This window comes from Galeopterus variegatus, unplaced genomic scaffold (genome assembly GCF_000696425.1).
Source record: "Galeopterus variegatus unplaced genomic scaffold, G_variegatus-3.0.2 Scaffold12112, whole genome shotgun sequence".
Classification (NCBI taxonomy): Eukaryota; Metazoa; Chordata; class Mammalia; order Dermoptera; family Cynocephalidae; genus Galeopterus; species Galeopterus variegatus.
In genome coordinates, this window is record NW_007738223.1 from 17,084 (window position 1) to 37,289 (window position 20,206).

At 42.0% G+C, this 20,206-nt stretch overlaps 1 protein-coding gene across 1 annotated transcript in view; it reads left to right on the forward strand.

Moving 5' to 3' along the window:
- The window catches only part of LOC103610945 (interleukin-1 receptor-associated kinase-like 2), a gene marked incomplete at its 3' end in the record, with an annotated part of 30,250 nt that overhangs the window by 8,825 nt on the left and 1,219 nt on the right, over nucleotides 1-20,206 (forward strand). The window contains exons 4-9 of the mRNA XM_008594999.1: nucleotides 1,430-1,624; nucleotides 1,707-1,771; nucleotides 4,790-4,904; nucleotides 6,423-6,532; nucleotides 8,098-8,293; nucleotides 12,482-12,544. Of these exons, the coding sequence (XP_008593221.1) occupies nucleotides 1,430-1,624; nucleotides 1,707-1,771; nucleotides 4,790-4,904; nucleotides 6,423-6,532; nucleotides 8,098-8,293; nucleotides 12,482-12,544 (744 nt within the window). The remainder of the gene's footprint in view (nucleotides 1-1,429; nucleotides 1,625-1,706; nucleotides 1,772-4,789; nucleotides 4,905-6,422; nucleotides 6,533-8,097; nucleotides 8,294-12,481; nucleotides 12,545-20,206) is intronic.

The following is a 20,206-nucleotide window of genomic DNA, read 5'->3' on the forward strand; positions in this document are numbered from 1 at the left end:
TTTTGTCTTTTTCCGTGTCCGGCAACGGATCGCAACCCTCAGTGTTGCCCCCGTACCGGACCGGGGACCGGCAACGGGATTGCAACCCTGGGTGTTGCTCCCGCGCCTCGCTCAGCCAGTGAGCGGGAACCGGTCTGTATGTGGGATCCGAACCCTCGGGCGGGAGCGCTGCCGCGCCTCCCAAGCGGCGCACTATCCAGTGTGCCACCGGGCTGGCCCCCACAATTATATTTTATGACTGCATTGGTACGAAGATGAATATAATGAAAGCTGCACTAAAAATGAAAACATTTTTTTTGCCTCTAAAAGTTCATTTATTTTCTTGTGATTATTTGATTTATTTAGTTATGGCAGCTGGCTAGTATGGGGATCTGAGCCCTTGATCTTGGTGTTACCAGCACCGTGCTCTAACCAGCATGTGAGCTAACCAGCCAACTCCTATTTTCCTGTGATTTTAAAAGAAATTAAAATGTTTTCAGGGCCCCCAAAAGTGTTATGAGCTCCAGACATTGTGCATCTGGTGTCTGGCAGGGAGAAGCCAGCTCTGCGTGGGTCTGGTTAATGAAGATTTTCCATAAAGAAAACTTTCTTGAGCAGGGTTTTTTGTTTTTAATGATTAATCATTTTCAAAGGTAATTTAATAACTTGGGAGAATGATCATGGTATAATGTTAAGTGAAAACACTAGAAATCAAACTGTGTGTGCAGCATGATCCCAATTTTGTTAAATAAATACTAATATATCTAACTGGCAGGAGATACAGTAAACTGTAATAGCAATTAAGTGGATAATGGCATTATGGGTGATTTTTCCCCCCTAATTTTCTAAAACTGTTAATAAGAGCATAAAATTTAAATTTATATACATCTTTTTAAAAAGGGAAGTTATTGAAGCAGAGCTGCTTTTCATAGGCTTACATAACATGCAGTCTCCAAAGCTCTGAGAATTGTGTTTATATGAACCTATATCCTACTTCCCAGGAATCTAGAGGCCCAGCATCTATGCTATGTACAGGACTGAGGACACAGAGCTCGGACATTGACCAACTGTGTTACCCCACCTCAGCTCTTTGACCCCCTAGGTGCTCACCTCTGTAAACTGAAAAAAAGAAGACGTCAATAAAAAGGAGACATCAGCCATGTGCCAGTAATACTCATATCTTCAAAATTACCTGCCAGGGTACTATTGTTATCTTCATTTTGCTGATGAGGAAATTGTGGCTCAGGCTAAAGAACTCACCCAGGGTCACAGAGCAAGTTAGAGGTGGAGCTGGGATTTGAGCTCTGGTCTGTCCATGTCCTTTTTACCTTTCCTCACTTGATAAGATGTTTCCCCCCACCCCTTTAACTCTGGTATTCCAAGACCCCCTGAAGTAGCAGGGAAAGCGAACTTCCTTAGTAAACTTTGTCTCTTCTCTCTGAACTCCCAGGATTTCAGCACCTCCATTCCTAAGCAGGAAAAACTTTTGAGCCTGGCTGGAGAAGGCCTTTTCTGGAGCGAGGCAGATGTGGTCCAGGCAACTGATTACTTCAACCAAAACCACAAAATCAGCGAGGGGACCTTTGCTGACATCTACAGAGGGCAAAGGCACGGGACACCATTTGTCTTCAAGAAGCTCAGAGAGGCAAGCACTTCTTGGTTTCTAAGAGGGGCGGAGGCTGCACAGGTGAGGCTAGATCTTTATGTTCCAATGTCTTTTTCCACAGACAGCCTGCTCAAGTCCAGGATCAATCGAAAAATTCTTCCAGGTGGAGGTACAAATCTGTCTTAGGTAAGCCTCCCCTTTGGAAAACACTTTGTTTAATAATAATGATAGGTAAGCGTTACGTAGTGCTTCCTATGTGCCGGGCATATTTTAAGTACTTGATTGTATGTAAACTCATTTAATTCTCATAAGAACTCTATAATGTTAGCTACTATTCTCACGTTGTTCTACAGATGGAAAAATTGAGGGACAGAGAGGTTAAGTGTCTCATCTAAGATCACACAGCTAGTATGTGGCAGAGCTGGATTTTAGCCTACATGGTCTGGCTCCAGAGTCCATACTTTTTCAGTGTAGCAATTATATGTATAGATTAGAACTAAAAAGGAATCTTGGCTCACTCCAACTCCTTCCTTCCAAAGGGGAAGAAATCTTTTTCTATACCATTTTTTGAGATAGACAGAGACTTATTGATTCCAACTCTAATGGCAAATCCATCTTAAAATCTTAGTCCTCTCAGAGCAGGGGTTGGCAAATGAGGACCCAATGGGGCTAAATCTGGCCCCACCTGTGTTTGTACAGCCTGAGAGCTAAGAATGGTTTTTATATTTTTATTTATTTTTTAATTATTTTTTGTTTTTTTACTTTTTGCATCTGGCCAGTTTGGGAAACCGAATCCGGTTTTTACATTTTTAAATACTTGAAAAAAATAAAAAGAAGATGGGGCCGGCCCGGTGGCGCACTGGATAGTGCGCCGCTTGGGAAGCGCGGCGGCGCTCTCGTCCGAGGGTTCGGATCCCACATACAGACCGCTTCCCGCTCACTGGCTGAGCGAGGCGCAGGAGCAACACCAAGGGTTGCGATCCCGTTGCCGGTCCCCGGTCCGGTACGGGGGCAACACTGAGGGTTGCGATCCGTTGCCGGACACGGAAAAAGACAAAAAAAAAAAAAGACAAAAAAAAAAAAAGACAAAAAAAAAAAAAGACAAAAAAAAAAAAAGACAAAAAAAAAAAAAGACAAAAAAAAAAAAAGACAAAAAAAAAAAAAGACAAAAAAAAAAAAAGACAAAAAAAAAAAAAGACAAAAAAAAAAAAAGACAAAAAAAAAAAAAGACAAAAAAAAAAAAAGACAAAAAAAAAAAAAGACAAAAAAAAAAAAAGACAAAAAAAAAAAAAGACAAAAAAAAAAAAAGACAAAAAAAAAAAAAGAAAAAAAAAAAAAAAGACAAAAAAAAAAATAAAAATAAATAAATAAAAAAAAAAGAAGAAGATTAATATTCCATGACACATGAAAATTATATGAAATTCAGATTTCAGTGTTCATGATAAAGTTTTACTGGAACACAACCATTGCTCATTCATCTCCCTGTTGTCAATGGCTGCTTTTCTGCCATAGCACACAGCTGAGTAGTGGCGACAGAGATCACATGACTGCAAAGTCTAACCAGCCCTTTACAGAAAAAGTGTGCTGATCCCTAATCTAGCACAATAAGGGCCTTCAAAAGTTTTTCTCAAGTCTGCTTGTTTTACAAATGGGGAAACTGAGGCCGGACAAGTGAAGTGAGCATTCCAGTCAAAGACGTGGGTATGGACTGGGAAAGAGAAGGAAGGACTGTTTGGAGACCTGGGGACTTGTGCTGGCTCTATTATCACTGACTGATGAACTTAAAAATGCATATGAAGCACTTGTCGTGTGCTGGACACCAGCTGTCATTTCTCCTTGGCAAGTCTCTGTCTAGGCTTCCTCTGCTGATGTGCAACCTTGGGTAACTGCTGCATGATTATTGTAGAGTATTTTAAGAAGTGAAGATAATATAAGAAAATAGAAATCACTTGTTTTCCATAGCACCTATAAATAACCACTACTATATTAATATTTTTATATATTTTCTTTAATACTTTCTCTATTCATACATGTGCATGAGTACATGTGTACATAAACACATATATACACACACACTTAATCGAATTTGGAAGTACAAGTATAATTCCTTTTCTACTTTGGCATAGTGGAGTTGGCAGTCACTCTTTCATTGATTCAAAAAATGTGAGTAGTCAAGCCCTTTCCCAGGCTCTTGGGGTGCAGACTTGAAGCATACACAGGCCCTGCCTTGAAGAAGTTCATGGTGCAGTGGGGAGACTGACATGAAAATAACTGAGTATGGGAATTGTGAAGTAGGGTGGCTTGGGGGTCATGGAGGAGGGCAGAGAGATTAGGCAGGAGTCCACTTCCAATAGTCCTGGGGAGATTGGTTGGGGGTCTGACTCAAGGAAGAGGGAAGGAGAATGAAGGGGACATTTTGAAAGCTGTTTATGACAGTGAATGGTGACTAATTAGATGTGGGAGGTATGGAGGCTTCTAGGAAACTGGATGGGTGGTGGTACTCTTTGCCGAGATAATAAATATAGGCAGAGAAGGAGGTTTGCAACTTGTTGAATCTAGGATAATGGTCACCTGAGCCCTGGGATGCAACTGGACATTCAGGGTTGGAGCTGAGGGTCGGCCTGGAGGTAAGAGATTTGGGAGTGTCCCTCACAACAGTAGGAGGTACCTGGAGAAGCAGCAGCAAACAGAGCGAGATAAGGAGCTTTGTTTCAGTGGAAAGCAAAGGAGGAAGGTCTTAGTGGAAAAGGCCAAAAAAGAGTGGTAAGAGAGGTAGGAGGAGAATCAGGAGGGAACAGTGACTCAGAACCCAGTGGGAGAGTATTTTGGGGGAAGAACCTCAGCCCTGGCATTAGACAACCCTGGAATCTGGTCCTGGCTTCACTCTTAGTGAGTTTGTGACATAAGACAAATTCCTTAATCTCTTGAGTCTCTGTTTCTGGATGTGGGGCAGTTGAGGTGTCATATGCTGCAGAGCAGTAAAGCAGAATGGGGACACTACACTTGGAGCTCCTTGAAGGCAGGCAGTTTTCATCTTTCTATCCTGGTACTGTGGCCTTAGGTGTCAGAGCATGTGGTACCTGGGAGGTGACTAGTGGCCCTAGGGGTGGAGAGTGCAGAAGAGAGGTGGGAAGTGAGGAAGTAGATCAGTCTGATTATTCATTCTGTCTGACTCCTCACCAGTGCACTGGTGCCTGATTTCAGATGCTGCCACCCCAACATCTTACCTGTGCTGGGCGTCTGTGCTGGAAGACAGTTTCACAGCTTGATCTACCCCTACATGGCAAATGGTTCTTTACAGGACATACTCCATGGTCAGGTACGGGACTGGGTCGTGGTCAGAGAACAGGACCAGGCAGCACCCAGTTAGGGATTCAAGGGAAGGCTTCAAGGAGAGAAGTTGGGCCAGCATAGATAAGATCTGGCTAAACATCTTCAGGAAACCTATAAAAAAATTATCTGACAAGAGGCATTTCATTCAAGACAAGAGCAAGACAGAGGTATCCCATAGCACTAATTTTGTTGATCATTGTTCTGGAGGTGTTAGCCAATGCAATTGGATAAGAAAAAGAATTAAGAGGTAGAGTATAGAAAAGTGGAGGTGAATATTTGCTGTAAATGTTATTCCAGTATATACCTATTTGCTTGTGTATTTATGGAATATCTTTGGAAAGATACACAAGAAACTGGTACATTGGCAGCCTCTGGGGAGGAGAACTAGGTAGCTGGGGCACAGGATGGGAAGGGAACTTTTACTATATGCCCTTTTCTACCTTTAGAGTATTAGATCATGTGAATATAATACCTATTAAGAATATGTAATTTTTAAAACAAACCTGCTTGCAAAATCCTCAAATAGAGGAGAAAGAGTTATTCCACAACAGAAAGATTGCTTCCCTTGGCAGGGACTGGACAAAGCAGTTTTCGATGATTTACTCATGATCATTAGCTTTTCTGTGCTCTCACTATGTGTGAGACACCGTGATAAATAAAGAATTTACATGTGTTATCTCCCTTGTACAACCAAAGAAGTTTCCCCTATTTTCCAAAGGTGGGGTCTCTGGCACATAGAGACAGCAGCTTGCCCAAAGGAGCATAACTGACAGATGTTAGGCCAGGGTTTAAATTGGGTCCATCTGGCTCCAGATTTCAGTGTTTTTGAGAGGAAATCTATTAGTGGGTTGTCCAGGCCAGTTTTTAGAGGATGGGGGACCTAAGACAGGGTTTGAAAAATAGATGGTGATTTAGCCTGGAGGATTCGGTCTTAGAACAACAGTGGCAGCACCTGGGAGCAAGGGGGAGGCTTTAGCCCACCCCACAATCTCCAGCAGTGCTTGTGAATTTCCCTCCAATATGCATAAAATTGGTATTAGGCCCATGTGCTTGGTGTACAAACACCAACTCCCTAGCTCCTCTTCCAGCCATCCCTCCTAGAGAGAACTTCCAGAGCTGCCACTGTAAGAGTCATGATAAAAATAATTGCTGTTTATTGAGCACCTACTGTGTGGCAGACACTATGCCAGGGCCATACCATATACTTCCTTGAATCCTTACAGCGACCCTAAAACATTTCCATTTTATACCCGAGGAAACCGAGGCTCAGAGACATTAAATGTCTTTTCTGAAGTAACACAGCTAGTGCATGTCTGAACTGGGATTTACACCTAGATCTCTCTGATGTCAAAACTCGTAGTACCGTGCCAGTAAACCATGCCAGCTGAGCTCTGTTGCAGAGGACATGAGGGGCGGGGAGGACACAGGAGCCCAGGATCCTGCCATCAGGACTTTAAAAAGGCACAGTTGTGACTATTTCTCTTCTTTCTTTTCCTTCTCTTAGAGTGGCTCTGACCCCCTCCCATGGCCACAGCGCATCAGCGTCTGCTCAGGGCTGCTTCATGCTGTCAAGCACTTGCACAGCCTGGAGATCATCCACAGCAACATCAAGAGGTGAGAGAGTTGGGCCAGAGCCTGCCAAGGGCCTGGGCTGCAAGGATGAGACCAATCTGTTCCTGAGTCTCCTTCCTCTCTCTCTCTGTTCTCTTTGCTTTTCTCTCCTCTTCTCCCCTCCCATTGGTATCTTCTTTCTTTCTTTGTTATGCCCTCAAAAATCAGTGTTTCTGGGTTGTGCTGTGCCTGTGATCATTCTCAGCACGAACTGCCCACCTGGCACAACATTCATCTTGAGCTGCCATTTTCCCAACAAGCCCTCCAAACCCTGGTGCTTTTCACTGTCCACTCAGAAGCTGGCTTGGACCTCATTCTCAAGCTTTGGACCATGTCTGCTGAGCCCCCTGGGATTTTGAGCTCCTCGTTCAGGGTCTTCTTGGAGACCCGTCCCCTGCTTGTATATCTGTAGGTGATAGCATCTTGTCAGGGAGGCTTTCTGCAGGTTAGGCCTGTACCCCAGAATCTTAGTGCTGTGCATCCAAGAATATCTTATTCTTGATATCTTATTCATGCCACTGGGGGACTGGCAGCATGGAAAGAGATTCCAGAAGCTACCGGAAAATCTAGCAGAACTGGCCTTGGAACCATTGGACTCACACTTCCCCAAAATTCTCTCACCATTTGGCACATGGAAGACCTTTCGTCTTTTCTCTCCCCTAATTTTTATTTCATTGCATCAATGAGTGTAATAGCAAGAAAGGAAAGAAAGGGTGGGAGGTCGCCACTCACCTACCCCCTGACTCATCAGCTGGCCACTATTTTTTATTTCTTTTCAGTCCCTGTCCACACAAATCCTTAGCCCTAAGGTAACACAGTTGCCTGGTTACCAATTCATATTGTGTTTTTTCCCCTTCATTGAAACGTGGTGAACATTTCCCCACATTGCATATCCTCATGTATTTAGTGGCTTCTTTGTCTTCCATTGAAGGGATCTGCCCATCATTTACTTACCACTCCTGAGAGTGTGTGCTGGAATCGGTGTCTACTTTTTAAAATACTGTTTGGAATTAGTTCTACACTGAATATTTTTACACATGCGGGTTAGCTTTTTTTTCCTTTGGAGTACTTTCTCAGAGTTCACTCCCATGGGTTAAATGACTGGGTCCAAAAATATTTTTATTGTTCTCTTCTTATTCCCTCAAATCTGGGCAGGTTTAGTTAGTTACAAAGGATGCTGGCATTTAGATTTGCATCAGGCAGGCCAGAACTGGGGGTTGGAACAGTTTAGCAAAGATCAAGCCAGCATAACGATGGCATTGGCAAGCTGAAGCCCATCAGGGTTGACATTTGTGGGGATCAGGAAGGCTGCACCTCTTTGGCCACATTCCTGGCACCCCAAGACTAATTCTTAACTCCATCTCCGTTTGCTGGAGGGAGTGGGCCCCTGATGTCCTCCCTTTCTCTGTCAGGCTGGTTCAGCAACTCCACGTTGAGGGTCTTCAGTGACCCTCCAACTTTCAGGGGCTGACATGCTCACTGCTAAGTTGTTTTCTAAAAGGGTCTCTGTGGTAACCTCTTAATATCCAGCTTAAAATGAGAAGGGTTCTCTGCTTGATTTTCCACAGCTCCAATGTTTTGCTGGACCAAAATTTCATCCCCAAGCTGGCTCATCCAATGGCTCACCTGTGTCTTGTCAACAAAAGGTCAAAATACACCATGATGAAGACCCACCTTTTCCAGGCTTCAGCTGCATATCTGCCAGAAGATTTCATCAGGGTGGGGCAGCTGACAGAGCGCGTGGACATCTTCAGCTGTGGGATAGTAAGTGCATCTGTCTCTGCTCAGAATCAGGCCTGCACTTTCCTGTCCTTCCACAGTTCCTTTGTAAGCACAGGATGTGGTAGGGAGTATAGATATGTCCAATCAACGTGCAGCAGGTACTGGCAGGCTATGGCCCCCAGGCCATATCTGGCCCATGGCCTTTTTTTTTTTTTTTCCTTCTGACTAGTAAGGGGATCACAACCCCCGGCACGGTGTTGTCTGCACCATGCTCAGCCAGTGAGTGCACTGGCCATCCCTATATAGGATCCGAACCTGCGGTCTCGGTGCTACCAACCCTGGCCCATGGCCTGTTAAAAAATTTTTTTATTTATCGTTATATAATGTAATTGATTTTCATGGCCCTTTACCAATTCCTTCCTTTTTTCCCTCTCTCTCTCCCTTTCCCATCCCCTGCAACCTCAGTTCTGTTCTCTTCTCTTAAAAAGTTTAGTGAATTATTGTGATTGTTGTATCTTTTTTTGTTTTGTTTATTTTTATTAGCTCCCACATATCAGCACCACACTCTACTGAGTGAGCCATGGGCCGGCCCATTAGCTCCCACATATAAGTGAGAAAATGCTGTACTTCTCCTTCTGTGCCTGGCTTATTTCACTTAACATAATTTTCTCAGTTCATCCATGTTGCTGCAAATGGCAGAATTTCATTCTTTTTTACTGCAGAGTAGCATTCCATTGTGTTAATATATCATATTTCCCTTATTCGCTCGTCCGATGAGGAACATTTAGGTTGGTTCCAACTTTTGACTACTGTAGATAGAACTGCAATAATGATGGGAGTACAGGTATCCCTTCACGTGATGATGTCCATTCCTTTGGGTATATAACCAGCAGTGTGCGATAGCTGGGTCGTATGGTGGTTCTGTCTGTAGTTGTTTGAGGAATTTCCACACTGTTTTCCATAATGGCTGCATCATTACAGTCCCACCAAGAGTGTAGGAAGGTTCTCCTTTCCCCGCATCCTCATCAGCATTTGTTATTCTGTCTTTTTGATAATAGCCAGCCTAACTGGAGTGAGATGACATCTCAGTGTGGTTTTCATTTGCATTTCCCAGACGCTGAGTGATGCTGAACATTTTTTTCACGTGTCTGTTGGCCATTCTTATATCTTTCTTTGAGATATGCCTATTCAGCTCCTTTGCCCATTTTTTAATCGGGTTACTTATTTTTTTACTCTTAAGTTGTTTGAGTTCCTTGTATGTTCTGGATATTAATCGTTCGTTGGATGCATGTTTTGCAAATATCTTCTCCCACTCTGTAGGTTGCCTTTTCACTCTGTTAATTGTTTCTTTTGCTGTGCAAAAGCTTTTTAGTTTGATATAATCCCATTTGTTTATTTTTCCTTTTGTTGCCTGTGCTTTTGGGGTCATATTCATAAAGGCTGTGCTCAGTCCTACTTCCTGAAGTGTTTCCCCAATCCATGGCCTATTTTATATGGCCTGTGAGCTAAGAATAGTTTTTACACTTGAAAGAATTATGTAAAGACAAAACAAAACAAACAAAAAAAGCCAAGAATATGTGACAGAGACTGTATGTAGCCCAAAAAGGCTAAAATATTTATTACTATGTGGTCTGTTACGGAAGAAGTTTGCTAGCCCTTGAAGTGAGGCCACTGATGAGTTCCATTTTCTAGTAGCCTGCATATATTGTCTCCTGACTTCCCTAATTCTTTGTCCAGCCATCCCACTGTCTGTCCAGTTGTCTGTTTGTCCTTGTTTTTTCATCCACTACTCAGTCATCCAACATCCATTCACCCATCTGTCCAACAACTGCCCATCCCTTCAGTATCCATCCATCCATCCAGGATCCCTCCCCACCACGCCACTGTCCGTGTCATTACTGTGTCCCAGACACTTGGAATATGACTGTAACTAAAACACATTCCATCCCCCAGGCGCTTATGGTCTGAGTGTAGCAGTCCCCAGACTATATTTCTGTAGAACCCCAATTCCTTCACATCTATGGATTAATGTGTTAAGAAGGTTTTGTGGGCAAATAGGTTTGGGAAGTAGGTTAAGCAAAGGCAAGCAAATTTCTTTACCACAGAGTAATTAGAGTTTTAATATGGTAATGAGCCTTTGATCTGATAATTGTGAATTCACCAGAAATGGGTATGCAGTGTTTCCAAGTTCATCTAACTATGGAACCCTGTTTTGTCAGAGTATCTGTCAGCATCAATATTCCATAGAACCCCACCTGGGAAATGCTGGCCGAGAAAAGCAACTGGTTGGCCTCAGCCAAGTGCAAACAGTTGCACCTGGGTCTTACCCTGTCTCTTCCACTCCAGCCTCAAACTCTGCACTTCTCTCTGACCATGGTCTCCTGTCCTTCCACTTTCTGCCCACAGCTTGACATCTATATGCTAGATTTCGCTTCCCTCTGCCTCCCAGTCCAGTCAGGTGTCTGGTTTCCTTGCCCCCCTCCATTCCACTGGGAGTTGTTCAGTGAAGCTCAGCAGGGCGGGCATAGGCTCTTGCTCCTTTAAGAACCATGGACTCCCTAGGTCTAGGCCACTAGGCACTGTGGCCCAGACCTAGCTCAGTTACTTTCAGCTGTGTGACCTACGCTGCATTACCTCTGTCTCTGGGCCTCAGTTTTGTCTTCTGTAAAATGGGGGTAATGATATATATGGAGATTAATGGGATAATGTGTATAAACTGGTTAGCACAGTACTACCCATATCAAGGATATTACTGTTACTGTGGTTATTATTTTTATTCCTACCCTCAGCCATCATTCTTGGTTTCTGTATACTCTTGACTTTCTGTCTCAGCTTTTGGTGTTAGTATTGACTTCCTCATTTGTTCATCCCTTCGCCATCCATTCATTCATTTATTGATTGCCCACTGGCTCCTTCCACCCCTTTTCTTAGCCCTGCCACTGATGGATGGGAATGATTTTGAATGTTGGTTCCTCCTGTGGGGAGTACAGTGCATTTCTCAGTGTTTTTTGGTGAGCACTAAATGACGTCCGTAAAGGGCTGGGCACAAAGTCTGGGGTGTGGAAGAGGTGGCGGAAATGTTTGTTCATTTCCCCTTGTTCTCTCCCTTCCTGTCACAACCAGGTCGGTAGTCCCTTTTCAACTGGCTTCCGACCCACTTGTGCAGGGGTGCCCTCTGCTGCCCACTCCTGGCTGCTGCCACTGTGTTGTTAACTCTGCTGGCCCTGGGTCTTCTCAAACCATTGTTCTTTCCTTCCTTGGGATTTGGAGGGATTCTTGGCAGTAAATGTGACCTTATTCCAACTTGCTTCAAGAGAGGTTGTAGGAGAGAGGTTTGACCCTAAGGGTGGGGTATTAATTCTAATATTCACAACTGCTAGATCCCCATTTAACAGGTGAGGACACTGAGGCTCAGATTTTAGTTACTTGCCCAAAGATCGCCTGCACACATAAGGAACAGAGTCAGAATTTGAACACAGGCCTGTCTGACTGAAGAGCCTTTAACCACCAGGCTGTTATGTCTGCTGAGAATTCCTGTTCAAAGCGGGTTTTCCATTTATTAAGACACATAACATGGTTTGTTGATTTCGTGGTGGCTTACCCGGGTATCGGGTTGTGCTTTTGTGAGAGAACAAATTAATGAATAAATAATGTTAATAAAGGCCTGTGGATGAAACATGCTGTAGGTATTGCTGAGACTTTCTGTATCAAATAGATGCCTGCGCATGGATTCCTTCTTTTTCTGAGATTGACCTAGCAATGTCTATTTGCTGTTGCTGATGGATTTTAACTGAAACAATTTTTAAAAAATAGCACGTGTGCATATATATTTATATATATATATAACTTGCAGTTACAGATTTCTTTGTTCCTTTTCCATTCCTACGACTTCACTTGACTAGACTTAAAAAAATAAAAAAATAATTAAAACTTAGGACACTACACATACATATGCACGCATGAGCTTTTGGATTCCATCCTCCCTGCCTTGCTGCCAGTTAATTAGAACCTTCCACTGGCAGCTGGGTAACATCTTTAGTTGGAGGAGGTGTTTAGTGCTGTTCCCATGTCCCAGATTTTGGGTGAGTGTCTCTGCTGGCAAATGACAGAGCCGGGCCTGGAGCTCAGTTTTTGCTACTGAGAAGAAGCTTCTCTTTTGGTCAGAATCTCCTGCCTGACCTTGTGCATGAATGTCTGAACTGTGCTAACTCCATGTTCTATTCTTTTCAGGTATTAGCCGAGGTCCTCACTGGCATCCCTGCAATGGATAATGACCGAAACCCGGTTTACCTGGTAAGGGAACCAATCACATCTGGCAGTGGAGGGAGTACATTTGGGCCTCACAGCTATATGGATAGGAAGGGCAGGGACCTCGAATCTAACCATTTTATACATGCTAATGAGGCCTCCATCCAGGCTTTGATTTGCATCTCTGCAGAGTAGCTTTAACCTCCCATCCCCACCAACCAGACAACAATCACTTTTTCATGTGAATAGAATGTAGAATGTTTAGGGAAACCCATGTCTTCTCTATATGTCATGAAATTAGTTAGTTAGGGTTTGTCCTCAAAGTGGTAAAAGTTATTTCAGCCCTTTGAAACAGGTTCATATAAGAAAAAGAATTATTTCCATTTTGTAGGTCAAAGATCTGAGATTTAAAAAAATAAATAAATAAAAATATAATATATATATATATCCATTTCAAAAATATAAAAACATAGCCTGACTCTGTATTAGATACTTTATGTACGTTATCTTTCTAAATCATCTCAAAATCTCCATGGTAGGGTCGTTATGTTTGTCTACAGATGAAGAAAGCAGCCTCTGAGATTTATGTGAGATCTCAGAGTTGCTAAGTGTCAGAGATGGACTTATGAGTCAGGCCTACCAGATTCCAGATCCTGAGTTCTTAACCACAACACTTGCTTGAGTGTTTCTCTTGACTGTACAATTACATGGATTCAGTATTATCCTCCTCATTTTATGGCTGAGAAGACAAATGGAGGCCAAGGAGAAGTGACTTGTCTAGTGGCCCTAGAAGTGGAGCTGCGATTTGAACCTGTCTTCTGCAGAGTTCCAAATCCTGTGCAAGCTCTAGTCCTCTTTATCAGTGAGAGGGTTCACTTTTCTGACTGGACAATGAGACCATTGGAACAGCCAGCTTTTTTGGGTGGCCAGACCTCCAGAGCATCCCCTGGGCTCTGGGTGGGGAGGCCTATATGCAGAAGAACATGACTTATCTCTTTGCTGAACTCTGTGGGCTCTGTTCCTTTGGGGCCCTAGATGCCACATGCTGCAAAGAGGTTTGGGCCATTTGGATGTGGTTTGGGGCTGTTTGGGACAGTTTCTCATCTACTGACTAGTTTCTGAAGATGCATTCCCCAGCAGTCCTCTGGGGCTCCCTGGACAAATGTCACAGGAGGAGAAGGCTTTTGAGGTACTTATGAAATTTTCTAGGTTTTGTTTGTTAATGGCATCTAAAAATGTGGAGGATATCATTTTTTCAAAATCTAGTTTCTCTTCCTCTAGACCCAAATACTGTATCTCATCCTGTCTTGTTGTGGAACATGCAATCTGATGGGCAATCAAGATTCGAGTCAGAGAGGAAAGCTTGCTGACACTTCCAGGGTCCGGGGTGGGAGGAAGCAGCCCTCCTGCCACGCTCAGGGGACAGTTAGTTGCCACAGTTTCCTGAGGACATTTGGTGGTTTGCATTAAAATTAAAAATGCATGTGCACTCTAAATGCAGCAGCTTCATTTGTGCACTAGAGAAACATGCACACAATGACCTGATGAACAAGGATGTTTACTGTAGGATTATCTATAATAGTAAAGCACTGCAGACAAATGAAATATCTGTCAATGGGGAAGTGGATAAAGAAATTATGATCCAATGAAACATACCATGGAATACCAGCTCCTGGCAATTACTGATCTAATTTTTATCTATATAGTTCTGTCTTTTTAAGAGTGTCATAAATGGAATCGTAGGGTATGTACCCATTTGTTTCTGTCTTCTTTCACTTAGGGTGTCTTTTGGGGTTCATCTTTGTTGTTGCATGTGTCAGTGGTTTGTTCCTTTTGGTTGTTGAGGAGTGTTCCATTGTATGGATATATGACAATTTGTTTATCTGTTCACCAGTTGCTGGACACTTGGGTTATTTCCAGGTTTTGGCGGTTCCGAATAAAGCCAATGTAAATATTCTTATTAAGAAATAAAAATGAGAAAGACATATATGTTCTGACAGGGACATATCTCCAAGTGAAAAAAGAAAGTTCAGAACAGTACATGTAGTATAATTTTGGTAAAAATAGATGAATGAATAAAAACATATATATATATTTTTATCTGTAAATTGGGGATGATAATAGTACCTACCTGATAGGGTATATTGAAGGTTAAGTAATATGTGAAATCCCTAAAATAGTGTCCAGAATGTATTGAGCACAATATATGTTAGCTATTATTACTATTATTATTCTAATAGCTCTTAGGATATTGCTTGCTAATATTATAGTTATTATATATAAGTAGGTATATAGCTCAAATCATTGTAGCTGTATGGCAGGAACTAATATAATAATATAATCCAAACTATTTGCAGGGGTTGCCTTTGGAGAGTGAAAATGAGGGGAAAGTTTTTAACTTTTCCCCCAAAACTTTTACCACTTTTGTTTTCATTTTTAACAAAAACTTTTTATAATAATAATGTTGCTTTTGTAATAACAATTTCTATTTAATTAACACTTTAAATTCAAGTACTCCACACACCTGGCTTAGAAAACCCAGCAGCACAGGGCAACAACTCCACGCCTCTGTCCTCCCCTTCCCTGTTCTCCTCTCAGAGATGGCTTTTTTATCACGGACAATTTCAAACATATACAAAAGTAAAGAGAAGAATATAAGGAATCCCTAGATATCCATCCCATCAATTATTGACATTATGCTTTTCTTATGTCTTCTTATGCACCCAGAAAACTTTTTTTTGTGTATTTTAAAGCAAATCCCAGATACTATGTCATTTCATCCATAAAATATAGTTATTTTCCTAATTCCTTAATATCATTTAATACCCATCCCATATTTCGATTTCCCAAATTGTCTGAAAAGATGTTTTTGAAGGTGGTTTGTTGGAAACCAGATCCAAAGAAGGTCCACATATTACTTTGGTTATGTTTCTTAGGACTCTGGTTCTCTCACAGCACTTCCACACCCCCGTTTTCTTTCTGTATGTCATTGAGTTTTTGCATAAAGTGGGCTGTTTGTCCTATACGAACAGTCTCACATTCAGGGGTTGCTGATTACGTCATTGTGGTATTCTTCACTCATTTCTCTGTGCCTTATATTTCCTGTACCCTAGCAGTTAGCTCTTGATACTTATTTAGGTTCATGTTCAATGCTTTTGTTAAGAACACTTCCTTGAGGTGCTGTGTGCATGTGTTACAACATGGGGCATGCAGCCTGTCGTTCTACTTTGAATGCTAAGACTGATCAGTGGGTTTAGGGAGTTGCATACTCCTCCACTGTAAGGTCCCCTGTCATCCTCTGGCCGTGTGTTCTCAGCGTCTCTTTGTGGCAGCTGCTAGCTGAGATCCATCATTTCATTAGGGGTAGCAAAATGGTGAGCTGCTGCTTCCACAGTAGTGTCAGGGCAATTGCTTTTAACAGTTTCTGATTCTGTTTTGATGGCGGGAACCTCCATATCTGTAAATAGTATGCTTCTACTCTTATTTATTGAGGTATCCACTTTGAGTATCATTATACTTTTTTGGGGGGGATTTATTTCATTTATTGAATCAAAATCGATCATACATATTTTTTGGGTTCAACATTGAGATATGTTGATCAAATCAATATTACTAGCATATATATTGTTACAAATCGTCATTATTCTTTATGCCCCTTGTCTAATCCCCCATCCCCTGAATCAAAATCGATCATACATATTTTTTGGGTTCAACATTGAGATATGTTGATCAAATCAATATTACTAGCATATATATTGTTACAAATCGTCATTATTCTTTATGCCCCTTGTCTAATCCCCCATCCCCTTCTCACTCCCCCCTCTCCCCTCTAATTACTCTAGACTTCTTCTCTCCTTCTAAAAGGATAATGGTTACTTTGTTGATTTGTTGCCTAGATGATCTGTCCAATGCTGAAAGGTGTGATCAGGTCCCCCAATATTATAGTGCGGATGCTTCCTCTGTCACTCTGAAATGGGCTTTGTGGAGAGAGACATCCTCTTTTTTCTTTATCTCTGCTGGTGACTCTCTTTGTGTCAATGCACTCCAGTGGTTGGTGGACCATCTGCATGGTGGTTGTGGTGTCTAGTTGCTTTCGCAGCAGCCATGGTTATTGTGGTGGCTGTGGTGGGCCACCCACACAGAGGTGATGTTTTTGGCATGTTCCTTGGTGCTGGCAGTGTGCCTGGTTGTGGGGTGCATCTTGTCCTCAGCTCCATGCCTCGGGTCACCGGGTGGGCCCCAAGGTGCTGGCACAGTGTGCCTGGTTGTGGGAGGGGGTTTCGGTTCCCAGCTTCAAGCCTCCGGTTCCCAGGCAGGCCTCAAGGCACTGGTGGTGTGCCTGGGACAGAACTAATTTTTTGTCCTTTGCTTATTTCTAAAATGGGGGAACTTCCTGTGGGAACCAGTACTTGAGCTGTGTGGTTGAGTTAAATTGCTGCTTTGCTGCTGTTTCCCTAGGGAAGGCTTTGTGTGCAGCTCAGGGTTTAATGGTTGACCTTATAGGTACTTCTGGCTCTCCAGAGACTCAGTGCACCTGGGTTGTGTAGAAACTCTGATCTGGGCCTCAATTTTTTCATCAAACTGTACCCCTTGCAATTCTGCATTCCCGACCAGTCTCCTCTGAGTGGTTCTGCACTGATTGGGGGGCGGATCAGCTGTCCTTGCTGTGTCCCAGTGTTCTCCTGTGATTGGGGGAATGGATTGGCTGTCCTGGATGTGTCCCAGTGTTCTCCCGGTGGACCCGTCTCCCCCACTGCCCATGCTCCAAACATTTCCCATGGGGTGGGTCCTATGCTGGTCCCTTGCAATGACTCACCGGCTTCCGAATGGCTCCCCTTTTTCAGCTGTCCTGGCTCCTTGCTCCTGCATGGGTCCATAGGAGTGCTATTAGTGGTTTTGCTGTCCTGGGGGCTGCCAATGACCTTTTCTCCCCTGCCGCCTCCAAGTAACTCCATCTGAAGGGCACAGCTGCAGCTTCTGCTGACTCCTGTTCCATGCACTCAGCAGTTCTAGCATTAAAGCAGCTGTGGCCTGAAATGCTCAGAGTAGTTTTTTCTTTCTCTCATCATGGTTGCTCCCGCCTTCATAAACTCTGTAGGTCTCTCCTCCTTTTACCCTGAGCTCCAGCTTGGCTGATGTTAATATTTTTATAGTTGTAAATTGGTTGATCTATGGGAGAGAGTGACACTGGGGACCGTCTGTTCTGCCATCTTGACCGGAACTCCCATTTTACTTCTTAAAAAGATAAACATTTAAAAAGCAAAGCACAGGGCCAGCCCCGTGGCTCACTCAGGAAAGTGCAGTGCTTGATAGCACTGAGGCCGTGGGTTCGGATCATATATAGGGATGGCTGGTGCGCTCACTGGCTGAGCATGGTGCGGACAACACCTAGCCAAGGGTTGCGATCCCCTTACCGGTCAAAAAAAAAAAAAAAAAAAAAAGCAAAGCACACACAAGAGAATTATACAAAAGGGTCAGAAGTGCAACCCTTGCCAGCTACAGGATTTTACTCTGCAGCTATTGAATTTCTGGTGGTGTCAGGCATGTAGGTGTCCTGGGATCCTCAAATAACCAATTTGCTGGATGGGGAAGCTGAAGAAAGGTGGGGACTGTTTTATTTTGTTTCATTTTTGAAGCAAACATCACAACCCATGGCTGACCATAATCTTTTTTTCCGAATTGTAAATGTATTTGTATGAAAAATTGCATAAAATAATTAATTTTACATTTAATGTCACATTTTTTTTTCCTTTTTGTCTTTTTTACTGACCGGTAACGGGATCGCAACCCTCGGTGTCGCGCCTGTACCGGGGACCGGCAATGGGCTCGCAACCCTCGGTGTTGCGCCCACACCGCGCTCAGCCAGTGAGCGGGAACCGGTCTCCACATGGGATCCGAACCCTCAGCGGGAGCGCTGCCGCACTCCCAAGCGGTGCACTCTCCAGTGCGCCACCGGGCCAGCCCTAATGTCACATTTATTAAAAATAATAAAATTATATGAAAAGATGTATGTAACTTAACCAAAAATAAGTTAGTATGTACAATTTATGAAAACATTTATGAGACATTTACTATGTGCCAGGCAGTGTGTTAGGTGCTGGGGGTACAATGATGACCACGATAAGGTTCCTACCCTCATAGTACTTTGATTCTAGTGGTGGAGAAGAAATGATATTCTAATAAACAAAAATGTATACTTCCTATGCTATGAAGAAACTAGAGTAAGAGTAGGAAACAGAGTGAAGGAGTGGGGAAGGGCTATTTTAGGTTGGGAAGGCCTCTTGGAGAAGGTGACATCTGAGCAGAAACCTTAATAAAGTAAGGGAGCAGGACATAGTAAACTTGAAGGGAGGTGCATTCCAGACACAGGGAAGAGCAAGTGCAAAGGCCCTGAGGCAGAATGAGCTTAGGGGTTTCCAAGAACAGAAGGAAGCCAGCCAGAGTGGTTGAGTGCAGTGAGGTAGAGGGACAGAGGAAGGAGATGAGATGGGCAAGGCCAGCAGGTGCCAGTCTATCACAAAGTCTGGGGTTTCTGAAGGGCACAGGTAAGAGATGGTAAATACTGTATTATAGAACATCAGGAACTCTTGATGTTAAAAACACACACATAAAACTTTTAACTTTCATTTTTCTAATTGTAAATGCAAAACAGTTTGTAGAAAATTTGGTAAATATAAGAAAGTATAAAAAAGAAAACAGAAAGATGCTTGGAGATAACAACTGTTAATATTTTGCAACCTGCCCTCTGATCCTTATTTATGTGTTTATATTATTAATATATTTAAATAGATATTTATATTTTATATTATTCATAGCATGGAATTTCATTAGAATTATTTTATTATGAAATATACTACATATAATACATAGCATATAGTACATAACAAAGTATATTGAAATATTTATATATAAACATTATAAAATTAATACATATAACTGTATCGAATGCCATGTATTTTATGATCTATAATTACAAATATGTACATATATAACATTATTTAAAGTATATATTACATATGACAAATTATATATAAATGTATTATTTATACAAAAGAATATACCACAAATATAACAAATATAAATGTTTCATTTGTCATTATAATGATATAATAGATTAATGCACTATAACTAGATTATATCAATCAATAGTATACATAATTATATTACACATTAATTTCCTTATAATATATTTAATATATTTAATCAATAAGTGTTTATTTGTAACATATTTTTGTATATTTGCAAATGTGCAAATATATACCATATTACTCATGAAATATGTATCATATAATTTATACTATATAAATACACTTTCATATTTGTATAGAAAAAAATATATATATACACACATATACATATATTTGGCAGCTGGCCGGTATGGGGATCCAAACTCTTGACCTTGGTGTTATAACACCATACTCTAACCAACTGAGCTCACTAGTCAGCCCATAATTATTATTTCTATAGCAATCTTCTATTGTATGCATAGTTCAGATTCTTGCTTTTCACGAATTATGACATATCAGAAAATATATGATATGTAAATACAAAAGGTATAAAAATATAAATAGGCATAATATCATAGTATAGGAGATCTCCTGTTATATATACCTAAGTCAGAATCCTACCTTTTTTTTTTTTTTTTTTTCCTTTTTGTCTTTTTTCGTGACCGGCAACGGATCGCAACCCCCAGCGCCCCGCCCCCCC